The sequence below is a fragment of the Gymnoscopelus braueri genome (assembly GCF_963280865.1).
Source record: "Gymnoscopelus braueri genome assembly, chromosome: 16".
Lineage (NCBI taxonomy): Eukaryota > Metazoa > Chordata > Actinopteri > Myctophiformes > Myctophidae > Gymnoscopelus > Gymnoscopelus braueri.
This window is the reverse complement of record NC_137616.1, coordinates 201,627-225,000: the sequence shown is the minus strand read 5'-3', so window position 1 is coordinate 225,000 and position 23,374 is coordinate 201,627. Positions and strand designations below refer to the sequence as shown.

The following is a 23,374-nucleotide window of genomic DNA, read 5'->3' as shown; positions in this document are numbered from 1 at the left end:
TGTTTTCACCACTGTAAAAAAAAAAAGTATGTACTTTTTTTTGGGCTCATGTCACATCCGTCCATTCCATTTTACAGGGACCTATATCATTCCTAAGTTGCGTTAGAGCGCCCCTTGTGGAAAAAAATTATAATAACAATTTGAAAACACGTAGATTTACGTGTTTGGCACTCAATGTGTTAAAATGAAAAATATATATTCAAAGATTTGAACAAATGTTCATGATGTCTCAAAAATAGCAGATCACCAAGTGCCGCGATATGAGCTTGTATATCTGCTATTTTTGAATAGCCAAAGAAATCTTAAAATGACACATAGATGCGTTCCCGGTCTTAATGGGTTAAAAAGAGAGGTTTTTAGTGCAAGAAAATCCCACCCGCACCATCATCACCCCCTCCTTGTTGCTTTGTGCGTGCAGGTAGATCGCCGGATCGCCGCCATGCCGTTCGGTAACACCCACAACAAGCTGAAGATGAACTACAGCGCCGAGCAGGAGTTCCCTGACCTCAGCAAACACAACAACCACATGGCCAAGGTGCTGACCCCCGACATGTACGCCAGCCTGAGGGACAAAGAGACCCCCAGCGGCTTCACGCTGGACGACATCATCCAGACCGGAGTCGACAACCCAGGTAGGCCTGTCACAATTGTTAACCTACATAATCACCTCATCGCAATTATACAGTGGTGGAAAGTGATGATGATAAGTACATGTACTCAAGTACTGTACTTGAGTACAATTTCGAGGAATTTGTACTTTACTGGAGTATTTCCAATTTCCAATACTTTTACTTCTACTCCACTACATCTCAAAGGCAAATATTGTACTTTTACTCCACTACAATTATTTGAAAAAAGTTACTTTGCGGATATAAATAATAACATTATAAAACCTACATCAACCAATTTAGCCTTATTTTCTACCTAGGCTATTTGAGAATAGCCGATCTACAAGCTCACAACCCGTCGCATCGTGACGCGTTGTGAGCTTGTAGATCTGCTATTTTCAAACATTTTAGTGCTTTTACTTTTGGTACTTTAAGTACATTTTGATACCAATACAGTATTTATACTTTTACTTAAAAGTAAAACATCTTAGTACTTTTTCCATCACTGGATGTCCTCACAATTAAAGTAATACCGTGTGTGGATGGATGGATGGATGGATGGATGGATGGATGGATGGATGGATGGATGGATGGATGGATGGATGGATAGATAGATAAATTAGATAAATCCATCTATCCATCCAGTAAGTGTAATACAGGCTAATATATATATATATATATATATATATATATATATATATATATATATATATATATATATATATATATATATATAAACAAGAGGATGACAGGTAAATATTGTTTAAATAACTTAGACTTTCCATTTCAGGAATTGAATATATCTAATATATCTAATTGATTTAGCAGAGAGCTGCAGCTGCAGCACTAGCTTCACAATTCTGTCGAGTCACTGTGTGGGTATGGATGAAGGTCATACCTTCAGACGTTATATGCTGACTCACACCAGCGTTGAGTTTCACATAAAAGATGTCCGCAGTAAAAAACCACAACCTCTAATCCATGCCCTTTCATTGGCTGATGACAAATTGTGATCAAAACACGATATACTTCCAGTGGTGTAAAGTAACTAAGTACATTTACTCAAGTATTGTACTTAAGTAAAATGTTGAGGTACTTTTACTTTACTGAAGTACTTCCAATGTTGTTACTTTTACTTCTACTCCACGAGACAATTATTGTACTTTTACTTCACTACAATTATTTGAAAACTTTAGTTACTGGTTACTTTTCAGATATACATTTGGATAGTATGAAACATACATTAACCATTTTAGCCCTATTTTATACATGCGTTGTGAGCTTGTAGATCTGCTTTTTTTAAAACATTTAGCCGGTCTACAAACTGGAAAATAGTATCAGATTGCGACGAGTTGTGAGCTTGTATATCGTCTATTCTCAGTGAATGTTACCAGCCGCATGCTAGGGCTGAAGTGGATAATTCAATTGATGTTTAAATTATGATGAACCTTTCATTCCCTTTGTGGCGCTCGGACATTGGATAATTGGATTGAATGTAAAACAGGATGTTTATTAGATTTGTATGATGCGTTTGGTGGAATGTAAAGGAATCATTTCTTGTTCTGTTGACTGGTATCTGTCTGTGGTATCTGTTTATTTATTCAGAGAGATGCTGCTATCTTTAGTCTAAAATGTCTCCTTTTAACCCATTTAGACCTTAGGGCGATTTCTAAATCCTGCCCATGAAGTTTTCTGAAAAACTTCACATCTTTATTTGAAAAAAATTTATAATGTTGCTATACTGTATATAGCAAAAACTAAAATGCCACAGAGTTGGTCCCGGCCTGAAAGGTATAACAACATGGAGGAAATACTCTGATACCTCAAAGTAGTCTACTACTACTGTTAAAAGTTAAGTTAATTTTACTTTAGTAAAAGTACAAAAGTGCTGGCATCGAAATATACTTAAAGTACCAAAAGTAAAAGTACTCATTATGCGGAATCTCCCATTTCACAATTATTATTTTTTTTCAAAAGTTTACAAAATTGGTCAAAATCTTTACAAAATGGTTGATTTAAAAGTTCACAGTGCGTTGCATCACGACATGTGTGAGCTTGTAGGTCGGCTAGTTTCGAATAGCCGTAGTATTTGCCTAATGTGTGTTTTGTAATAATTATAATCCTCAAATTAACGAATGCTGTCTAAGGGCGCGCTCTCACCAAAAGTTGGCTGGCCGCTGTTAAACGCAGGTTGTGCGCGGCCACAGTTTTTTGCAGCCAGCGGATTCTAAAAAACGGGAGTGACGCGCCTGTCACTCACTTTCAGGACCCTCCCCGTAGCCCGCACCGCCTGCTGCCTAGAGCACCATGGTGCTTCCTGAGTCTTGGGACCATAGTATGCTTGGGACGGTCCGCCTGCGACTCACCCGATTCATTGGACAGAGGGGGAAAATCAGCTCCCACCTCCAGCAGTTTTCTGCTTCAAATGGACAAGTCGTGTAGAGCAGATAAACGCAAGGTCTGCGCGACAAGCGGAAAAATCCGCTCTTGCGTGAATCCACGCATTTACATTGACAATGCATTGGCAGATTCTGCCCCAGAGGTAAAGTAAAAGTGCGGTGAGAGCGCGCCCTTAGGGCGCGCTCTCACCTTGCGTTTATCTGCTCTACGTGACTTGTCCATTGGAAGCAGAAAACTGCTGGAGGCAGGAGCTGATTTTCCCCCTCTGTCCAATCGGGTGAGTCGAAGGCGGACCGTCCCAAGACTCAGGAAGCACCATGGTGCTCAAGGCAGCAGGCGGTGCGGGCTACGGGGAGGCTCCTGAAAGTGAGTGACAGGCGCGTCACTCCGGTTTTTTAGAATCCGCTGGCTGCAAAAAACTGTGGCCGCGCACAACCTGCGTTTAACAGCGGCCAGCCAACTTTTGGTGAGAGCGCACCCTAACTAAAGCTTGTAGTGGAGGAAAAAGTAAAACATTTGCCTGTGAGATGTAGTGGAGTAGAAGTATAAAGTAGCCTATATTGAAAAAATTCAAACACACAACATAATTGTGTTAAAGTACAGTACTGCAGTGGTGGAAGAAGTACTCCAATATTTTACTAAAAGTAGCAATACCACAATATAAAAAATACTCTGTTACAAGTAAACGGCCTGTAAAAGTACAAAAGTATTGGCATAAAAATATACTTAAAGTATCAAAAGTAAAAGTACTAATGTTCACAACTACTAATGCTCACAACACGTTGTGAGCTTGTAGATCTGCTATTTTCAAATAGTCTATGTATAAAATAGGGCTAAAGTGATTAATGTATGTTTTATAATATAGTAATTTATATCTGCAAAGTAACTAGCAACAAGAGTTTTAAAATAATTGTAGTGGAGTAAAAGTACAATATTTGCCTCTGAGATGTAGTGGAGTAGAAGTGAAAGTATTGCAAATTGGAAATACTCTGGTAAAGTCAAAAGTAACTCAAAACTGTACTTAATTAAGTACAGTACTTAAGTACATGTACTTAGTTACTTTCCCCCACTGAGTACTTGAGTACATGCACTTAGTTTCTTTGGGTGACTCACACAATTTAGAAATGCTTCTGCCATACAGTCAGAAGCGCTGAAAATGAGAGTGGGTTCTAAACGGATAGGCCAAACGGCTAACATAAATAAACATGCGATTCATTGCGATTAAAATAATTAACCTCGATTAAAATAATATGAAATCGCTCCCTCTGGTGTTGTGACTGTGGGTGTCACTCACTCTGGAGAAGCAGTTAGACAGGTATGAGGGCACTGTCCCTCTGAGTATCTTAAATACCAATCCCATTGATATTTGCTTAACCCTGTCTTCTACCCTGAGCCATCCCAAACTAGCAAAGTGAGTTCGTAATAGGTGAGTCATGGGCTTGAGGCCAACTAGTAGCCAGATCGGTTTGTTTCGGGAGGTCTGAAGTTTAGTTTTTACATTTTAAAATATATTTGACAAAATGATGGAACGTTGATAGCTTCCTGTGCGCTGCTTTGAGAAGTTGTAGTAACAGACTCTCTGTAGCATTGGAACATTGTGGAAAAGTTGTGAGGCTTGAGATTCTAGGTTGGTGTAGCCAGCAGGTTCTAATCAGCACTAATTAAAATGATTGGATTGACACTGGTCTCTGATAAGATTAGAAGGCCCCAACAGACTGAGCCTGCAAAGCCTGGTTTATACTTGGTTGCGTGCTGGTGTCGCTCACCAAACATAGCCGATCTACAAGCTCACAATGTTTCGCGTTCGCGATGCATTGTGAGCTTGTAGATCGGCTATGTTTGGTGCGCGACACGGCGCGCAACCAATTATGAGTCAGGCATTAGCGGTGTCAGTGTCACGTCACGACAGACTGAAGCCGCTAACAGTGGCATTGTCTCTTCTGTCTGTTGATCTGCCAGGGAAGACATTTGAGTGACATTTTGGGTCCATAGAGATGTGCGCAGCGACTCATTTCACTGATTGTTAACAACTCATTCAGTGCCACTGGACATCATGATTTGAAAATATTCTGCTCCATTCACTCTTTGTTTAACTTCTTACTGAAAAAGGCTGTATCTCGGCTCCTAAGCACTTTTTTTTTTACAATGAATTTTGGCTGTGGCACTCAGAGCCAAACTGCCATAAATAAGCCGGGCACTGAATGAGTTAAACAATGTTTTTGTAACCATTTCATCGACTAGTGTTACTCAGAAAACAGACAAAACTGAGCACATTTCAGTTCAATTCCTTTTTCCGGATACTGGACATGAATTATATCGTAAGAAAAATATAAACAATTCATTCAATTTACGTTGATTTACAATAATAATAATAATATAACAACAATAATAAAACAAAACAAAATATACCAATTATAATCCATTTGGTGATTCACATCTGCTATTGCAGAATAATTGTCCAAATGAATTCCCTCTATAAGGCCAAACATCATCAGAAGAAATATCTGTGAAATATAAAAGCCATTTGGAAATGCTTGATATAATATTCAAATGACAAATCTTATTTTAAATGCAGACACCCAGATTTGCACCCTGTCTGTCCGTCCGTGTGTCCGTCTGTGAACAGCTAATCTTCGGCACCGCTGCCTTGATCGCAGCGAAACAGTGCACACACACACTCCCTGGATACCAAAGCAGAACCTCTGTCACATGGGGCTGTTATAGCGCCACCAGGAGGCTGATTTTTTTTAAAAGATATGTTTTGGGGCTTTTTATGCGGGGCGCCCGCAAAACAGTTTCTTTTGACAACCAGTCAGGGTGAGGGACAGCGAGTGCATTTTCCGGCAGCGGCAGCTGCCGCGGAGCTGCCGCGGAGCTGCCGGCGGCGCCAGTTTTGGGAGTGTGCTGCGTTTGTGTAACGCAGTCCCCACCAATATTATTTACGATTCTGTGCCTATCGGTACATAACTCGGACGGCACTTAGTATATCGGCCGGTCGTCGCGGGCACTCGCGCCTGGAGGCGCTCGGGCGCGACTCCTTGGCCTCAAGGTCTGCTGAGTCGGCGCGCCTCCGTCATGGTCCAAAACTATACTTTATCGGCGGAAAAAATAAGTTGACTGCCGCTCCTCCACCGGCAGTTCCGCGGCAGTTCCGCGGCAGTTCCGCTGCTCCGCCGGCAGCTGCCGCTCCACCGCCGGCAGTCACTGCCGGCAGCTGCCGCTCCTCCACCGGCAGTTCCGCGGCAGTTCTGCGGAAGCTTCCGCTGCCGCAAAATGCACTCACTCCTTCTGGTCAGGGTGCTGATATTGTGCATGTTGGCTCACTGGAAAGACTCTGCTACACCAGTGGGTCTCAAAGTGTGGTCCAGGGACCCTCATGGTTCCTTGACGGGGTTCCAAATGGCCCCTTACTGGTGTGTAACTCTGAGAGTGTACACATGGAATTACGGGTCCATTTGGTTCCATTTGTACACTCTCAGAGTTATGGGGTCCTTGAAATTAGACCACTGTGCTACACTAAATGGAACAGAGCCTTATAGAAACATTGGTACAAGGCTTTGTACTGTTGGCAGCCATTTTGTGTCCGTATGAAGAACGTGCATCTCCCCCCCCTCCCAACAGGTCATCCATTCATCATGACGGTGGGCTGTGTGGCCGGAGATGAGGAGACGTACGAGGTCTTCAAAGACCTGCTGGACCCCGTGATTGAAGACCGCCATGGAGGATACAAACCCACAGACACACACAAGACCGACCTGAACCCCGACAACCTGCAGGTACACGCACACGCACACGCACACGCACACGCACACGCACACGCACACGCACACAGACACAGACACAGACACAGACACAGACACACAGACACAGACACACACACACACACCTGAATCCAGATTCATGTGGATGTTTCAAGCCCCTGTCCGTCCGTGTGTGTGTGTGTGTGTGTGTGTCCGTGTATCTGAACAGCTAGTCTCTGGCACCGTTGGATCAATCGGTGTGAAACATTGCACGCACACTCGCAGTAGGCCAAGAACGAACCTCTGCTCCAGGGCCCTTCACGTGTTGGCCTATAACAATTTACAATTACAATTTACAATTTAGGCATTTAGCAGACGCTCAATGCAAAGCGACTTACAGTTACTAAGTAAGGACAACACAAGGTAATACATCAAAGGCATAGAAGTAAATAATAATCTGATAATAAACTAATACATAAGTAAACCAAGAACCTATCATCAGCCTGTACATTGAAACTATACACACTAAAGGATGCCTTTAGTGTGTATAGTTTCAATGTAAACTAAATTACATTTTAGCCTTTGCATAAGCCTGCACCAATGCACTTTACTGTGCTTCTACTCTCTATCTATCTTTAAACTGCATTCATGGGCCTGCACAATTAATAATTTCACCTGACCCATATTACTTGTAATGTGATGTAACAATAACGTTTGATTCTGATTCTGCAAGGTCTTCAAGGCTAGGGCAAGTCTTTGAACCGTAGATCAGACTACGACACATTGTGAGGTTATAGATCAGCTAGTTTCACTACTTTTTTAAATAGTAATAAAAAAGGAACAGTTTTGGACACGATATGTGTCCAAAACGATATGTTGCCGGTGACGATATGTTGTATATTTCTGTTTTGTAAATGTAATGTATGCAAATTTCAGGGAGGAGATGACTTGGATCCAAACTACGTGCTGAGCAGCAGAGTTCGTACAGGACGGAGTATCAGAGGATTCTGTCTGCCTCCTCACTGCAGCCGTGGAGAGAGACGCGGCGTCGAAAACATGTCCATAGAGAGTATGTCTATCTGTCTGTCTGTCTGTCTGTCTGTCTGTCTGTCTGTCTGTCTGTCTGTCTGTCTGTCCTTCCTCTCTTCTTCTCTTTCTTCTGCTTTCTTCTCACCATCTCTGATTGATTTCATCATTGATCTAACAGTCAGACACCGCCCTCTGGTGGTAGACAAAAATACCTACAACTATCCACAAGTTTCCTAGGGCGTTGTGGGCATCACTTCATGTCGATTTGATCCAATCAAAACCAATCAAATCCAATCAAATCCAATCAAATCGACAGGAAGTGATGCCCACAACGCCCTAGGAAACTTGTGGATAGTGTTTTCTGTACAGAGAACAGGGGGTAAATCATAATTTTAGCAGCATGTCTGTCCGTTAAACAGAGTTTCCTGTCCAGTTCAGGTCAAATTGAGAGGAAGTTCCAGGTTCTTTATGAATATATTCAAACATAATTTCCCACACTCACCACTGTGAAAATATGCATACAGATGATTTGATCTTATAGTCTGAAAGATATGTCATTAAGAAACTAAGATGGCCAATATTAAATATGAAATACAGTGTGATGCATTTTTTACTGGACCTTCAAGTCCAGTAATTTAGTGCACTAAATCAAATAATTGAGTTTCTAAACTAGTTTTACATCAGCTGAATATCTGTTCTACTGAGACAAAATCATTTACGAGATCATTTCTCACATTAGTAATAAACTGATCAGTAGGCATCATTTGAGGGAAAGAAATGCATGAATAAATAAATAAATGAATGGCGGGGGGGAAAAGGTTACTACAAAATAGTCATCAAAATCTACAAGCTCACAAAGCTACAAATCACGACATGCGTGATGCTTTGTGAGTGCTAGTAATGGGACAGTGGTGACCTAAAGGCAGTGGTGTAAAGTAACTAAGTACATGTACTCAAGTACTGTACTTAAGTACAGATTTGAGGTATTTGTACTTTACTTGAGTATTTCCAATTTCCAATACTTTTACTTCTACTCCACTACATCTCAAAGGCAAATATTGTACTTTTACTCCACTACAATTATTTGAAAACTTTAGTTTTTTACTAGTTACTTTTGCAGATTTGGATTATTATTACAAAACATACATTAACCACTTCAGCCCTGTACATTTCGGCCATTTGAAAATAGCCGATCTACAAGTCTTGATGCGACGCATTGTGAGCTTGTAGATCTGCTATTTTCAAAATATTTCTTTTACATTTTATACATTTGAAAACTTGTGAAATGGGACATTCTGCATAATGAGTACTTTTACTTTTGTATTTTAAGTATATTTTGTACTTTTACTCAAGTGAATTTAGAATTCCGGACTTTTACTTGTAATAGAGTATTTCTACATTGCAGTATTGATATTTTTACTGAAGTAAAACATGTGAGTACTTTTTGTGTGTGCGTTTGTGACTGAAGGTTCACAGGAAGAATGTGGGTGGGGAAGGTCCACCACTCACCCCTCCCCCCAACACAGCTGAAGTGCCCTTTAGCAAGGCACTGAACCCCCAACCCCCTCCAGTGGAGCAGGTTGGGGCCAACAGTGGCCAACAGTATAAGACTGGTTGCACTGGGCAGTTGCAGCGTTTAGTGTGTGTGTGTGTGTGTGTGTGTGTGTGTGTGTGTGTGTGTGTGTGTGTGTGTGTGTGTGTGTGTGTGTGTGTGTGTGTGTGTGTGTGTGTGTGTGAATGTGAAGCAGTGTGTTGCTGGAAAAGAGCACCCGAGCTCAGCCAGCCTCCTCTGGGGGGTCCCCAGCAAAAGTGGTTAACATAGCATCACAATCATTTTAATAACTTTATCCATTTATATGTTGGCTATTCAAAAATAGCAGATCTACAAGCTCACAGCGCTGCACAGCAAGCTTGTATATCTGCTATTATTGCTGTTTTTTATTTAAAAAAAAGTATTTTGAATCATTTCGAAAAAATGACAACATAAATCGTCTCTTTTGGGGGTCCCTGGCACAAAACCTTTTCAGATGGGGGGCCAAATATCAAGTTGTTAGTTGGGAGTCCTTGACAAAAAAAGTTTGAGAACCACTGCTTATCTTTTCTTGTGTGTGTGTGTGTGTGTGTGTGTGTGTGTGTGTGTGTGTGTGTGTGTGTGTGTGTGTGTGTGTGTGTGTGTGTGTGTGTGTGTGTGTGTGTATGTCAGGTCTTGCATCGTTGGATGGGGACCTGAAGGGGACGTACTACGCCCTGAAGGACATGTCGGATGAGGAACAGCAGCAGCTCATTGACGACCACTTCCTGTTCGACAAGCCCGTGTCCCCCCTGCTGCTGGCATCTGGTATGGGCCGCGACTGGCCCGACGGCCGTGGTATCTGGTGAGAGCACACTACCAAGGGCGCCGATGGCATTTTAGAACTGCAGGGGTCCAATTTTGCGCATTTTAATTAATGTTTTGAAAATAGCCGATCTACAAGCTCACAATGCGTTGCAATGCTTGTAGATCTGTTATTTTCAAAGGATTTTTATAGATTTGAAAACTTGAAATGGGACATTCTACACAATGAGTACTTTTACTTTTGGCACTTTAAAGGGATTCTAGGTAACTTGAAGCCTACATTTAAAAATATTTATATATATGTATTTTGCTTTTTTCCCCCTCTATCAGCCACTATATAATGATGCTGGGGTGCTTTCCTGCATTGAAACACAGTCCTCTTTCGGAAATCCATATTTTCCCTACTATTTATGTTTTGACATCCGGGTATCCAGCTCTGTCCGGGACGTAAATGAAACGTACGCATGTGCGCGTCCGTGTGCGTCTGTGTGGCGAGTTCGAGTGAAACCGAATGGAACCGAGTGCAGCCGACAAAAATGGAACGGCAGCCATTGTTTTCTCTGCAGTGTTTTTACTTTCGGTTTTAAAACTTTAAAACGCTCTGTTTGACAACATTTTTCTTTTCTTTTTTTAATCTCTGAAGTTGCCTAGAATTCCTTTAAGTACATTTCGATGCCAATACGTTTGTACTTTTACTAGTACAAATACATACTAGTACTTTACTAGTATAAAGTACATTTTGAATTCCAGACTTTTACTTGTAACAGAGTATTTCTATATTACAGTATTGATATTTTTACTTAAGTAAAACATGTGAGTACTTTTTCCACCACTGCTCGTTACTAACAAAACATTTTATATTTACTTGTTACTCTTTTCAAAAGTAATACTATTACTTTACTTATAACTCTCTGGCAAGAATAACCACTCACACTACTTAGTTGTTACATCCCACAACATTGGTAATTGCTTTTTCCCCTGCACACAGTACAACCTTGTTGGAACAACAACATTTGTAAACCTCAGAGTTAATTAACACTTAAATATTTTTACTACGTATTCTACACACGACACCCAGGTAAATAAGTAAAATAAGAAGTTGTGTTGCAGAAAGCATTTAGATGGGCTGCCAAGTACATTTGGACCTCTAAACAAAGTGTGTCGGGTGGAGTTTGCAGCCCCTGATTTACGAAAAAAAGCTGATGTACAGTGCAATGTGTTTGCAATGTGAGCTTGCAGATCGGCTATGCTCGGTGCGTGACACAACACTCAACCAATTATAAATCAGGCATAATATGAAAGCTGCCGTGGCATGAAAATGGAACGGATCAAGGGAAGAGAGAATAATTTTGTGGGTACGGATGATCGAACAGTCTCATTCATTTTCATATTCTTAATAGACGTTAAAACAAGGTAAGGGACATTTTAACTCCTTATTCCTTGCTAGAATACATACACACCATTAAACCATTAAGACCGAGAACGCATCTGTAATTTTCTAGATTTGAGCTAAAAAGCATTATTTTACACTTTGGCTATTCAAAAATAGCAGCTCATAGTGCGGCACTGAGTGCCGCGCTACGAGCTTGTAGATCTGCTATTTTTGAAAAATTGTGTGAAAATATTTGAATAGAGAAACATTACGTTTTTTAGAAAACTGTTAGGATTTGGAAGACATTTTTAGAATCTGCTTCAGGTCTTAATGGGTTAAAAGACAATTCATACATATATACACCAAAGTAAAAACACCCAGCAACATAGCAACATGCAATAAAAGCAAGAGGTACTACAATTCTACTGCTATCAAAAATATGTTTAAATTTAAAAGGGTCTTTAAAGGAAAACAATGTCCTCTCCACACTCATGGAATGAGCATAATGTGCTCTCATGCGTGCGTGCGTGCGTGCGTGCGTGCGTGCGTGCGCGTGTGCGTGTGTTTATCCATGGTGGGTGTTGGCATGTCCTCAACAGTGTTGGGCAAGTTACTTTTAAAAAGTAACTAGTTACAGTATAGTTACTAGTTACTTTACTAGTTACTAAATTATGAAAGTAACTAGTTACTTTACTTTACTTTAAAGGTATCATGACATTCATTTTCACTTTTTTTATTTTCAATGTTTTATTTGGGGTTTTATGACCTCAATTACACCCAAAAAACCTGAACTTTTTTTTTCTGAATAACTAGGCTGAAAAGTAATCTGAGCTTGGCCCTTCGACAGTGAGGTCACAGTCGATTAATCCCGCCCACTCTCCTCCTCGCCCCTCCCCTCCCCTATCCTTTCCTTTGGGGGGGGGCGGAGCAGAGGCGATGATTGACAGGCAAAATCCCTCACCAGCGACACCCGCAGGCAAAGATTTATTTTTTCATTGCAGTTGAAAAGGCTTTAGAAATGTAAGAGAAAAACACCTGCCATGGATCACTGGAATTGAATTTTCACTTAAAACTTTTTGTACACTTTTGAAGGACCAGGACAAAGACTTTGAATGTGGTGTAAAAGTGAATGTCATTAAACCTTTAAAAAAAAAAGAAGAAGAAAAGAAGGAAAATAAATAAATAAATATATATATATATATATATATATATATATATATATATATATATATATATATATATATATATATATATATATATATTATTTCCAAATGATTTGTATAGGCTATACATAACGTTTATTCTTTAGAAATCGTTTTTTCACATCAGGATGTAATGATCATTAGACTCAATAACCCACCTATCTCCCAGACTCCCTCCCCAGTCAGAGTTATCCGTTTGAATGAATTTGATGTAAATTGCATATAGATGTGAGTGGATTTAATTTAACTGACTAAACCTTTTTTTAATTTTAAAAGAACAAAACACTTGTGCCAGTGATCACCTCCCCCATGCCTAAGGTTGCCCCTGTATACCCCTGTGTTACACACACACACGCACGCACGCACGCACGCACGCACGCACGCACGCACGCACGCACACACGCACGCACGCACGCACGCACGCACACACACACACACACACACACACACACACACACACACACAGTTTTAGTGTTGCTCTGTGGCACAGTGAGAGAAAATACCATTGTAGCAATTGTCATTATGAAATGTAGTGGAACAATTAAACGTCTTTCTGCACTGTAGTGGCCCTGCTACTTTCACTGGTATTTTGCTTATTAGTTCTCTGAAGGCAACAGACTCAACCGTTGCGATGGGAAGCATGTCCTCAACATACCTGGCAATCAATCTGTTTAGTTGAGTCTGGGTGACATGTTCTGGTGATAAAAATAAAAAAAACGTTTTTTGGCTGTTTAGATGGAGTAGCTCCATCTGGGTCACTGCCGGTGGTAGAGACGATGGGGTCTTTGGCGACTACTTTTATAACCCATGTACTTTTGTTAGGTGCTTCAGGAGATTAGCATTGCTGTTACTTGATGTGGACATTGTTTTCTGTCCTGCACACAGTTTGCATTTGACTGCAATATTTCTAGTGTCCTTTTATCCCCACAAATTCAAAATAATGGTTATATTTCCAAGCTGCAAACGCAGCTTTGTAACGCGTTATTCCCAACACTGGTCCTCAATATGTCCTGAACGAGGGGGGAAACGTTTTAAGGAGCTGAATGAAGGGAGAATCCTGAAATAAAGAATGGCCACCACCTGCTCTGGTGACAATATTCCGAGCAATATGAAGTTGACATTCGGCAGGCGTATTGCTCAGGACTAAAGGAAGTGCAGTGTATGTTGTTGGGATGAATGGTTCTTGATAACGCTGCAATTAGCCATACACTGTACACTCTGGAATTGGATCATTGCATGTGATCCCCTGGTATCAAGGTGCAGATGCCAATTTCCAGTGTCTGATGAATGGATGGATCTTTGTGTGATGGGGAACATTAGCCAAAAATAGCAGCTCTACAAGCTCACAACGCCTTGCAGTGTGAGGTGTTGTGAGCTTGTAGATCTGCTATTTTCAGAGAGTGTAGAGGGAAAAAGAGCAGAGTACAGAGCCAAATGTCAAGTTTACCAGGTACTGAGGGTTTAAAAGGTTAACTCTCTGAAAATACACATTACTGTAACTCATTCACTGCCAAGGATGACTTATGACGAGACATCGTCCAAACGGCCACACTGCCAAGGACGACTTATGACGACTTTTTGTTTTTTAGTGGTTTTATAAAAGATTGCGCTGCTCACTATCACCCGAGTGATCACTTTCACTTTCTACTCACAAGGATCCGGATATAACGTCATCCGAAGATTTCCGCCTCCGTCCACTTCTTGTTTAGCTTTTTCATGAAAACGGCTGTATCTTGAGTTGACTTTTTTTGCCCTGCATTCCACAAGACATGGTATTTTCAACGTGCTGCTATAAGAGTAGGGGAGAAGGCTGGGCTTTGACCTGGAATATTTCACTTGCATTTAACTCTATAGACCATATTCACATGGTGGCCATATTGCCATTAAGTCAATGAAATGCCAACCCAGTTGCCACAGCAACGCAATGTTAAATTCCAAAATGGCCACCGTGTGAATATGGACTATACTGGGCTGTCATACTAATCTGAGGCGGGGTCCATGGATTTTTTGTTTCGTTTTAGCTTAGATTGACTGCACTACAGCTGCACTAATTCAATACAGATGTCCTGTGATGAGGTTGAAGATGAAGATGACATGAGTGTTGAACTGCATGCACATATTACATTTATTAATTCAGCAGTTGATCATGTATGCAATCATAATACATGCCCATTATTGATATTCTGTATGGTTTTTGTTTTGTTTCAAGGGAAAAAACAATGCAGCATGGTCAAATCTAACAGAAAGGATCATATGTAGGCCATTTTCCCTTCATCAAATTTTGTTTCTTTCATTTAGAATACGTAATCAGTTGAGAGTTGTTGTTGCAATTTGTCTGAGGTTGACCTGCAATGTTGCGTAAAATGCCTGGACTATATGTGCTGGTGCCTGAAGGCTTGTAGCCCGTCAATGCATTGCAGCATAACTCCAGCATTACAATTCAGCATTACTAATTAAAATCATGACAACACACAAATCACACTTATCTCAACCTGCAATTCCACCAAGGCTCGTGAAATTTGTAATGAGTTACTTTTATGGAAATGTAACTGTAATATTATTACTCAAAACATTATAGTATTTGTCCCCTCCAGGCCGAAAGGCATGGCGAGAGTATGTTATGCACCCTGTCCGTCCGTCCGTCTGTCCGTCCGTCCATCCGTCCGTGTTTGTCATTCTGTCTGTCGACAGCTAATCTGCGGCACCGCTGGCTTGATCGCAGCGAAACTGTGCGTACACATTGGATTGGATGGACATGGATTGGACATTGGATGCCAATTCAGAACCTCTGCCCCAAATATTTCACATGGGTCTGTTATAGTGCCTCCAGGAGGCCGCTTTTTGCATAACTCATTTTTTGACAGTACTCCTACAGATTTTGTCCAAACATCACGCAAATTGGTACACAGTATCTTTACAGTCATAAATGAAATCAGTGTTTTTTCATATTCCATCCTGATTAGCTAAAAATGGCTTCCAAAGTTTGCAGGAGTGCTCCATTTTAAACAAAATGCCTCAAATCATGAACACAGCATGTAATTTCCGTGAAGTTTTGCACGCACATTCCCACTATGCTGAGGAAGAAATGTCACATTAAAATTTTCAGCCTTATGGTGGCGCTATAACAGACCAATTTGTGTTTTTACCTATAACACGTTGTATGCGCACTCCCTAGAGGCAGAGTAAAAACCTCTGCCCTATTTGCCTTTTACAGCACCACCAGGAGGCCGACTTATGTAAAACACATTTTGGATATTACTCACACTACGTTGAGGAATAAATGCCACCCTTTCAACTTTACCCTATTATAGCGCCACCAGGAGGACGATTTTAGTAAAACACATTTTTGGATATTACTCCTTCCGATTTCATCAAAATGTCACGCAAATCGGTACACATGATCTCTATATGATTTTTCCTGATTGGCTAACATTCAATTCAATTCAATTCAATTTTATTAAAGTGTCAAATCACAACAAGTTGTCTCAAGACACTTTACATGTAGAGAAGAGACCCGACAATCCCACCCTGAGCAAGCAATTTTGCGACAGTGGCAACGAAAAACTCCCTCTTAACTGGAAGAAACGTCAGGCAGACCCTAGGCTCTAGGGTGGCGGCCTTCTGCCTCGACCGTGTCGGGGGAAAGAAGAGAGAGAGAGGGAGAGACAGAAAGAGATACAGTACAAGTAGTAACAATAACAATAGTAGCAAATATAATAGTGTAAGATAGTATATGATAATATAATATAGTACAGTACAGCAATAATGTGTATGCAGTATGGTATAATATAAGAATGTTAAGATCATATACAGTATAGTGTAGTGGTATAGTGTAGTGTAGTACACAATGTGTAGTAACATTGAAATCAAAAGTTTTCAGGAGTGGCCCGTATTGAACAAAATGCCGCAAATCATGAACGCAGCGTCCGACTGTGGTGAAACTCTGTACGCACATTTACACTACATTGAGGAACAAATGCCACCCTTTCAACATTGCCCTATAATAGCGCCACCAAGAAGCCAATTTTTGCTAAAAAAATGTTTATGTTACTCCTAAAAAATCTGTACACATTATCTCTATAATCAAGTGATCAAGAAGGCAAATAGGCTTATTGGCAAATTTCGAACATTGCTGGACCACAATAACCTACCTGTCCCTGTGCTCCGATGGAGAATTGTTTCCAGTTAAGAATTTGTTTTGATGTTTGACATTGTCCAGGCACAACGACAACAAGACGTTCCTGGTGTGGGTGAATGAGGAGGACCATCTGAGGGTGATCTCCATGCAGAAAGGAGGCAACATGAAGGAGGTCTTCAACCGATTCTGTACCGGACTCACAAAGGTAGGTTGACATGTTTGAAATGTACAGGACTCACAAAGGTAGTGTAGTGGCGGTTTGTCATCAAAACACTAAACAAAATTCAAAAGTCCACTTTGCCACCAGGTAGTGAATCTTACTCCATCTTCATCTTTTTCATAAGTGAATGCCCTATATATTTTTTTTTTCACCTAATGAAATTGCTGAAATGTGTTTAAAAATGAGCCTGCACAAATGAGAATTTCACCCACTTTTACCCAAATGTGATGTGACAAATACATTTGATTGATTGATAGGCCTGTCACAATTACAGTATTTGAGATCATCACAATTAATTTGCATGCTCGGGTGGCGCAGTGGTAAAGTCCCTGCCCAACTCCATGCGGGTTTGAATGCAATCCATGTGGGTTTGAATCCATCGTGGTGCTTCCAGGGAGGTTGATATTTGTCACTGTACGTACTCCTACGGGCTGGGGCGGCACCTGTCAGCGGGGAGTGTTGGGCGGGAGGAGTAGGACGAAAGCTCTACGTCCTCCTAGTGGGGGCTCCTCACTGGCAGGTGAGTCAGTAGGATATGAAAGCAGTGACAACACAGAGATGTGTGTGGGGAGTAGTTGGCATAACTACTAAATTGGGGGAGAAAAAGCGGTAAAAAAAATATTGGCTACTCTAAAATTTAATTTAAAAATAACAGTTATTTTGCATAATTGTCAGAATCATTTCAATGTTGAAAAATGTCCATTTTCAAACCAGAAATTATAAATAACGAAAATAGTCATATTGTGCAATTTCCGTTTACAAACCCTACAGGCCAAACAGAAATGTATTTTGATTGATATGTACCAATGTTCAATGCCAAAAACACAATCAAATTGTTTATTGCAATTATTTGTGTGAAAATTAATCGTCAAGTAAAATGTCATGATTGTGACAGCGCCACTTGCTTGCTTGATTGATTGATTGATTGATTGATTATCAGTGGTGTAAAGTAACTAAGTACATTTACTCAAGTACTGAACTTAAGTACAATCTTGAGGTCTTTTTTACTTTACTTGAGTATTTCCATTTTTTTTTACTTGTACTACGTTACACCTCAACACAACTTTTACTCCACTACAATTATTTGAAAACTTTACTTTAGTTACTAGTTACTTTATAGATTTTGATTATTATTGCAAAACATACATTATCCACTTCAGCCCTACATTCAGCCCTACGGCCCTATATACATTCTACAAGCTCACAATGGCCGGGTTTCCCAAACGAATTTCAGCTCGTGCGTAGCCTAGAAGCTGCGTAAGAGCCTCCACGCAGCTGCGCAGCTGCGCAGTAGCAACCCCGCTACGCACTATCTTCATTAGTAGCAGCTGGTTGTGCCCTACGTGCCATCTAAACTGCCTTCAGGAGACACCATCGTTGTAGGTTCTCGAGTGCACGGCGTTACGTGTATGCTAAACTAAATTCGGGAGACAGCACGCACGTAAGACCTCCTGGACGAAGCCTACGTAAACTACGTAGTGCTGTCCTACGCTACACAGCAGTTTAAACACCCTTTGCGAATATGAACTGTCAGATCTCCTGAAGCAGTCCACTCCAAATACAACTTTTGAATAATATATTTATGAATTAAATTAGAGCGGTGAGTTGACATCTGCGAGGTAAATAAAACACTAAAGTGTCCCCATTATGCAAGTAAATTAAATATACTTAAAATACCAAAAGTAAAGGTGTGCAGAATGTCCCATTTCCCAAATTTAATATGTATTACATTATTTTGAAAATAGCAGATCTACTACAAGCTTGTGAGGCGTTGTGAGCTTGTACATCTGCTATTTTCAAAAGATTTTTTAACTATTCATAAACATGGCGAGCGCAACAGCTGTCACTTTGTGAGAGGAACTGAGGACTTTCATCATAACGTTTAACTATAAAACTTCGAAATTAAGGAAACATGTTTAGCTCAGCATCATTTAGGCCTATATACCTTTAGTTAACTTGGCATATGCTTAATATTTTTATCAGATGATCGGATCATCCGTCAGAGTACAATTTGTAAACTTCGGGTTCATGCATAGAGGACGAAGCAGCGCAGCCGCTCGCCCTACCCAAAATAACAGATCTGCAAGCTATCGACACGGCATGTCGCAGTGCATTGACAGCTTGTCTGTTTTTTTGGGTAGGCATTGCACGTTACGCATCGGCCCGGCCGTAATTTATATATATATATATATATGTATATATATATATATATATATATATATATATATATATATACATATATATATATATATATATATATATATATATATATATATATATATATATATATATATACATATATATATACATATATACATATATATATATATATATATATATATATATATATATATATATATATATATATACATATATATATATATATACATATATATATATATATATATAGTGGTTAGTGAGCCCGCCTAGGGAGCCAGAGGCCCTGGTTGCCCCAGGTACGATTCCAGGCCACGCCAGCATATGTGTCGATGAAATGAAATTTGTCCCTGAGCAAGACTCTTAACCCCTAATTGCTCACAGGCCCTCATTGGAAACAAGCCCGCAAGGACTTTCATGAACGTCCTGTTAAAAGGAATTATCTTATCTTATATATATATATATATATATATATATATATATATATATATATATATATATATATAGAAATTGTGTGTGTGTGTGTGTGGTCGGTCTTTTCATAGATCTATTTCGCTACGATGGGTGTTACGCGCGCCCCAGGGCCCCAGGGCGCTCGTAACAAACTGCTGCGTAGGACAGCACTAGGGCTACAACCTCTCCCAGAAGTAGGAGGAGTAGGATACGTGCATGCTGTTTCCCGAATGTAGTTTTTCATGCAGTTTGCTTATAGAGCCAGTCGAGGTGTAGAGGATGCCACTCTTACTTTATTGGACAAAATACATAGTCATTTAGATAAACCCAAAACATATGTCCGTGTCCTTTTTATGGACTTCTCCTCTGCTTTTAATACGGTCCAACCCCATCTTCTCCTAAAACGCCTGTGTGACCTGAACGTCAGTAGCAATCTCATTTTGTGGATTAGGGAGTTCCTGAGAGAGAGACCCCAGCGAGTCTGTATTAATAACACTCTGTCTGACTGCCTTGTCCTAAACACTGGCGTGCCGCAGGGGTGCGTTTTATCTCCTCTGTTATTCTCCCTATACACAAATGAGTTGAAATACAACAACAAAGACTTCTCTCTCATAAAGTACGCGGACGACATGGCCCTGGTTGCCTGCCTGCAGGACGTTTTCAGTCCCTCTTACTCCCAGCACATCGACCGTATTGCCACCTGGTTTGACAGCAGCTTCCTTGACCTTAATGTCACTAAGACCAAGGAACTGTGCTTGGGAGGGGGGTCAAGAGCAGAGGGCTCAGGGTCCATCTTTAGGCCTGTTACTATGAGTGGGGGGGAAGTGGAGCAGGTCAGTGACTTTAAATATCTGGGAACGACCATAGACAATAAACTCACCTTTCAGACCAATGCAGACAACATCTACAAAAAGGCAAGGCAGCGGCTTTATCTTCTCAGGAAACTGAGAAGTTTTAATGCCAGTAAACACACCCTGACCATGGTCTATAGATCACTCACTGAGAGTGTTCTCACTTTTAACATCGTGTCCTGGTTTGGGAACCTCTCAGTTAGAGATAAAAACAAGCTCACCCAGGTAGTCAACCAGGCAAGTAAGATCATTGGAGACAAACAATTGCAACTTCAGGTCATATACAACCGCTCCATAACCAAAAAAGCAATTCAGATTTACAATGATTCTACCCATCCTCTTTACTCTGAATTTGACTTGTTGCCATCAGGCAGGAGGCTTAGGGCAAAACTAGCAAGAAAGAAGGGTTACAAAACGTCGTTTGTGCCAACGGCTGTGGACATTTTAAATAAGAAAATGTTTAGATAGTCTAATCGCCACTGTTCATGACCACTGTTGCTGTGTTATTGTGATTGCATTTTTATATAGTATTTTAATGCACCTGTGACGCATTGTGAGCTTGTAGATCGGCTATTTTCAAAGATTTTTATACATTTTATACATTTGAAAACTTGTGAAATGGGATGTGAAATGGGAAATGTGAAATCTACATAATGAGTACTTTGTACTTTTGGTACTTTAAGTACATTTTGATACCAATACTTTCGTACTTTTACTCAAGTACATTTTGAATTCCGGACTTTTACTTGTAACAGAGTATTTCTACATTGCAGTATTGATACTTTTAATTAAGTATGAAATGTAAGTACTTTTTACACCACTGTTGATTATCTTTTGTACACAGATCGAGTCTCTGTTTAAGGAGCGGGGACATGAGTTCATGTGGAACGAACACCTGGGCTATGTGTTGACCTGTCCATCCAACCTGGGCACCGGGCTGCGTGGGGGCGTGCACGTCAAGCTGCCCAACGTCAGCAAACACGACAAGTTTGGAGAGATCCTCAAGAGACTGAGGCTGCAGAAGCGCGGCACAGGTAACAATTATTCTGATTCACCACTTAAGCCCTATTCTAGTTTCATTGGTCTTACGACGGTGTCGCTCGCGCAAAGATAACGAAAATAGCAGAGATGTAACGATATAGTAACTGCATCGAAACATTTATTTCAATTTCCCACGATCTACTATATCGATATGCAAACAGCAAAATATTGTATCGTTTGACTTTGTATCGTATTGAATCGTTTTGCAATGCAAATAATCGTATCGAATCGTTTTGCAATACAAATTATCAATTTTAACGATACTAAGTACTTGCGCGTTGTATTTAGCAATTTTAAGAAGAAAAAAGAGAGAGGGGTTTTCAAAATAGCATATATGCAAGCTCACAACGTGTCGAGATTTCTTTGAAAATATTAATATATGTATACTATAATATAATATATGTATTATTATTATTAGTAGTAGTAGTAGTATTATTAGTATTATTATTATTATTATCAGTCGTAAAGATCAGATGTACAATGTGGACAGTCATTCCTAAAGATCAGATTTAACAACAGTGTGGACAGTCGGTCCTAAAGATCAGATTTAATAACAGTGTGGACAGTCGGTTCTAAAGATCAGATTTAATAACAGTGTGGACAGTCAGTCCTAAAGATCAGATTTATTAGCAGTGTTGACAGCTGGTCTAAAAGATCAGATTAAATAACAGTGTGGACAGTCCGTCCTAAAGATCAGATTTAATAGCAGTGTTGACAGTCAGTCCTAAAGATCAGATTTAATAATAGTATGGACAGTCAGTCCTAAAGATCAGATTTAATAGTAGTTTGAACAGTCGGTCCTAAAGATCACATTTAACTCTAAGAAGGTTTTAATCACTATTATACTTAGCTGGCTCTATACTAGTCCCCCTCCATTTTCCCCTCTATACCAAATCTCTCTGCAGAAACGCTCAGTAGTTGAGCTTGTAGATTGGCTATTTTGCCCAGAATAGGACCGTTGGCGTTCATTTGGTTAATCTAAATTCATCCAATGAATATTAACATCCATTCATTCCTATTAACGAACTTCTGTGCTCCTCTTTCTTTGTCTCTCAGGGGGCGTGGACACGGCAGCGGTGGGCGGAGTCTTTGACATCTCCAACGCTGATAGGCTGGGCTTCTCGGAGGTGGAGCTGGTGCAGATGGTGGTGGATGGCGTCAAGCTGCTGGTGGACATGGAGAAGCGCCTGGAGGCGGGCCAAGACATCGACGACATCATGCCCGAACAGAAGTGAACTGTCACCTTTAACGTTTCACCCACCCCCACCACCCCCTTTCCTCTCTCCTAGTAACCCCATCCGACCCAGCACTGATCTCCTGTATAATCAGAAATAATTAAAACATCATGGAGAAAGTCCCTCTAGTGCCCTCTAGCGTAGTGCGACAGCCACACTGATCCTGTTAGAACCTCAGTCTTCCATCATGACCAGGGTTTAAATATCTATCACATCTGGATAGAAAGTAATCAATAATAAAACCTTGTTGGCCCAATGGAACCCACTCTGTGTCTGTCTGCCTTCATTCAGTGTGTTAAGAAGCAGCCATGGAAAGTAACTCAATACATTTACTCAAGTACTGTACAGAACCCCAGCATAACTATTCTGGGGGGATCATTCACCAACTCATAATCTACAAGCTCACAACGTGTCCCAACGCAACATCTAGTAAGCTTGTCGATCGGCCATTGTTGGTGTATTATTGGGTATAGACAGAAAACCGGACTTGAGTTACAACTGTACTTTGACAGTTTTTACCAAGACTAGAGGGTTGGTTGTACAACACATTCTCATACCCAAGATGGCGAACGGGTTTGACGTGTCGCATGGGG

The 23,374-nt window shown here is 40.5% G+C and overlaps 1 protein-coding gene across 1 annotated transcript in view; it reads left to right on the top strand.

Annotated features, from left to right (window-relative positions):
- ckbb (creatine kinase, brain b) overlaps positions 1–22,959 on the top strand; it is a 26,337-nt gene extending 3,378 nt beyond the window's left edge. Inside the window, exons 2-8 of the mRNA XM_080453375.1 lie at positions 419–632; positions 6,630–6,784; positions 7,685–7,817; positions 9,981–10,152; positions 16,906–17,029; positions 21,350–21,539; positions 22,603–22,959. Of these exons, the coding sequence (XP_080309501.1) occupies positions 440–632; positions 6,630–6,784; positions 7,685–7,817; positions 9,981–10,152; positions 16,906–17,029; positions 21,350–21,539; positions 22,603–22,781 (1,146 nt within the window). The 5' untranslated portion in view covers positions 419–439 and the 3' untranslated portion in view covers positions 22,782–22,959. The remainder of the gene's footprint in view (positions 1–418; positions 633–6,629; positions 6,785–7,684; positions 7,818–9,980; positions 10,153–16,905; positions 17,030–21,349; positions 21,540–22,602) is intronic.
- Positions 22,960–23,374: the final 415 nt, after the last annotated feature.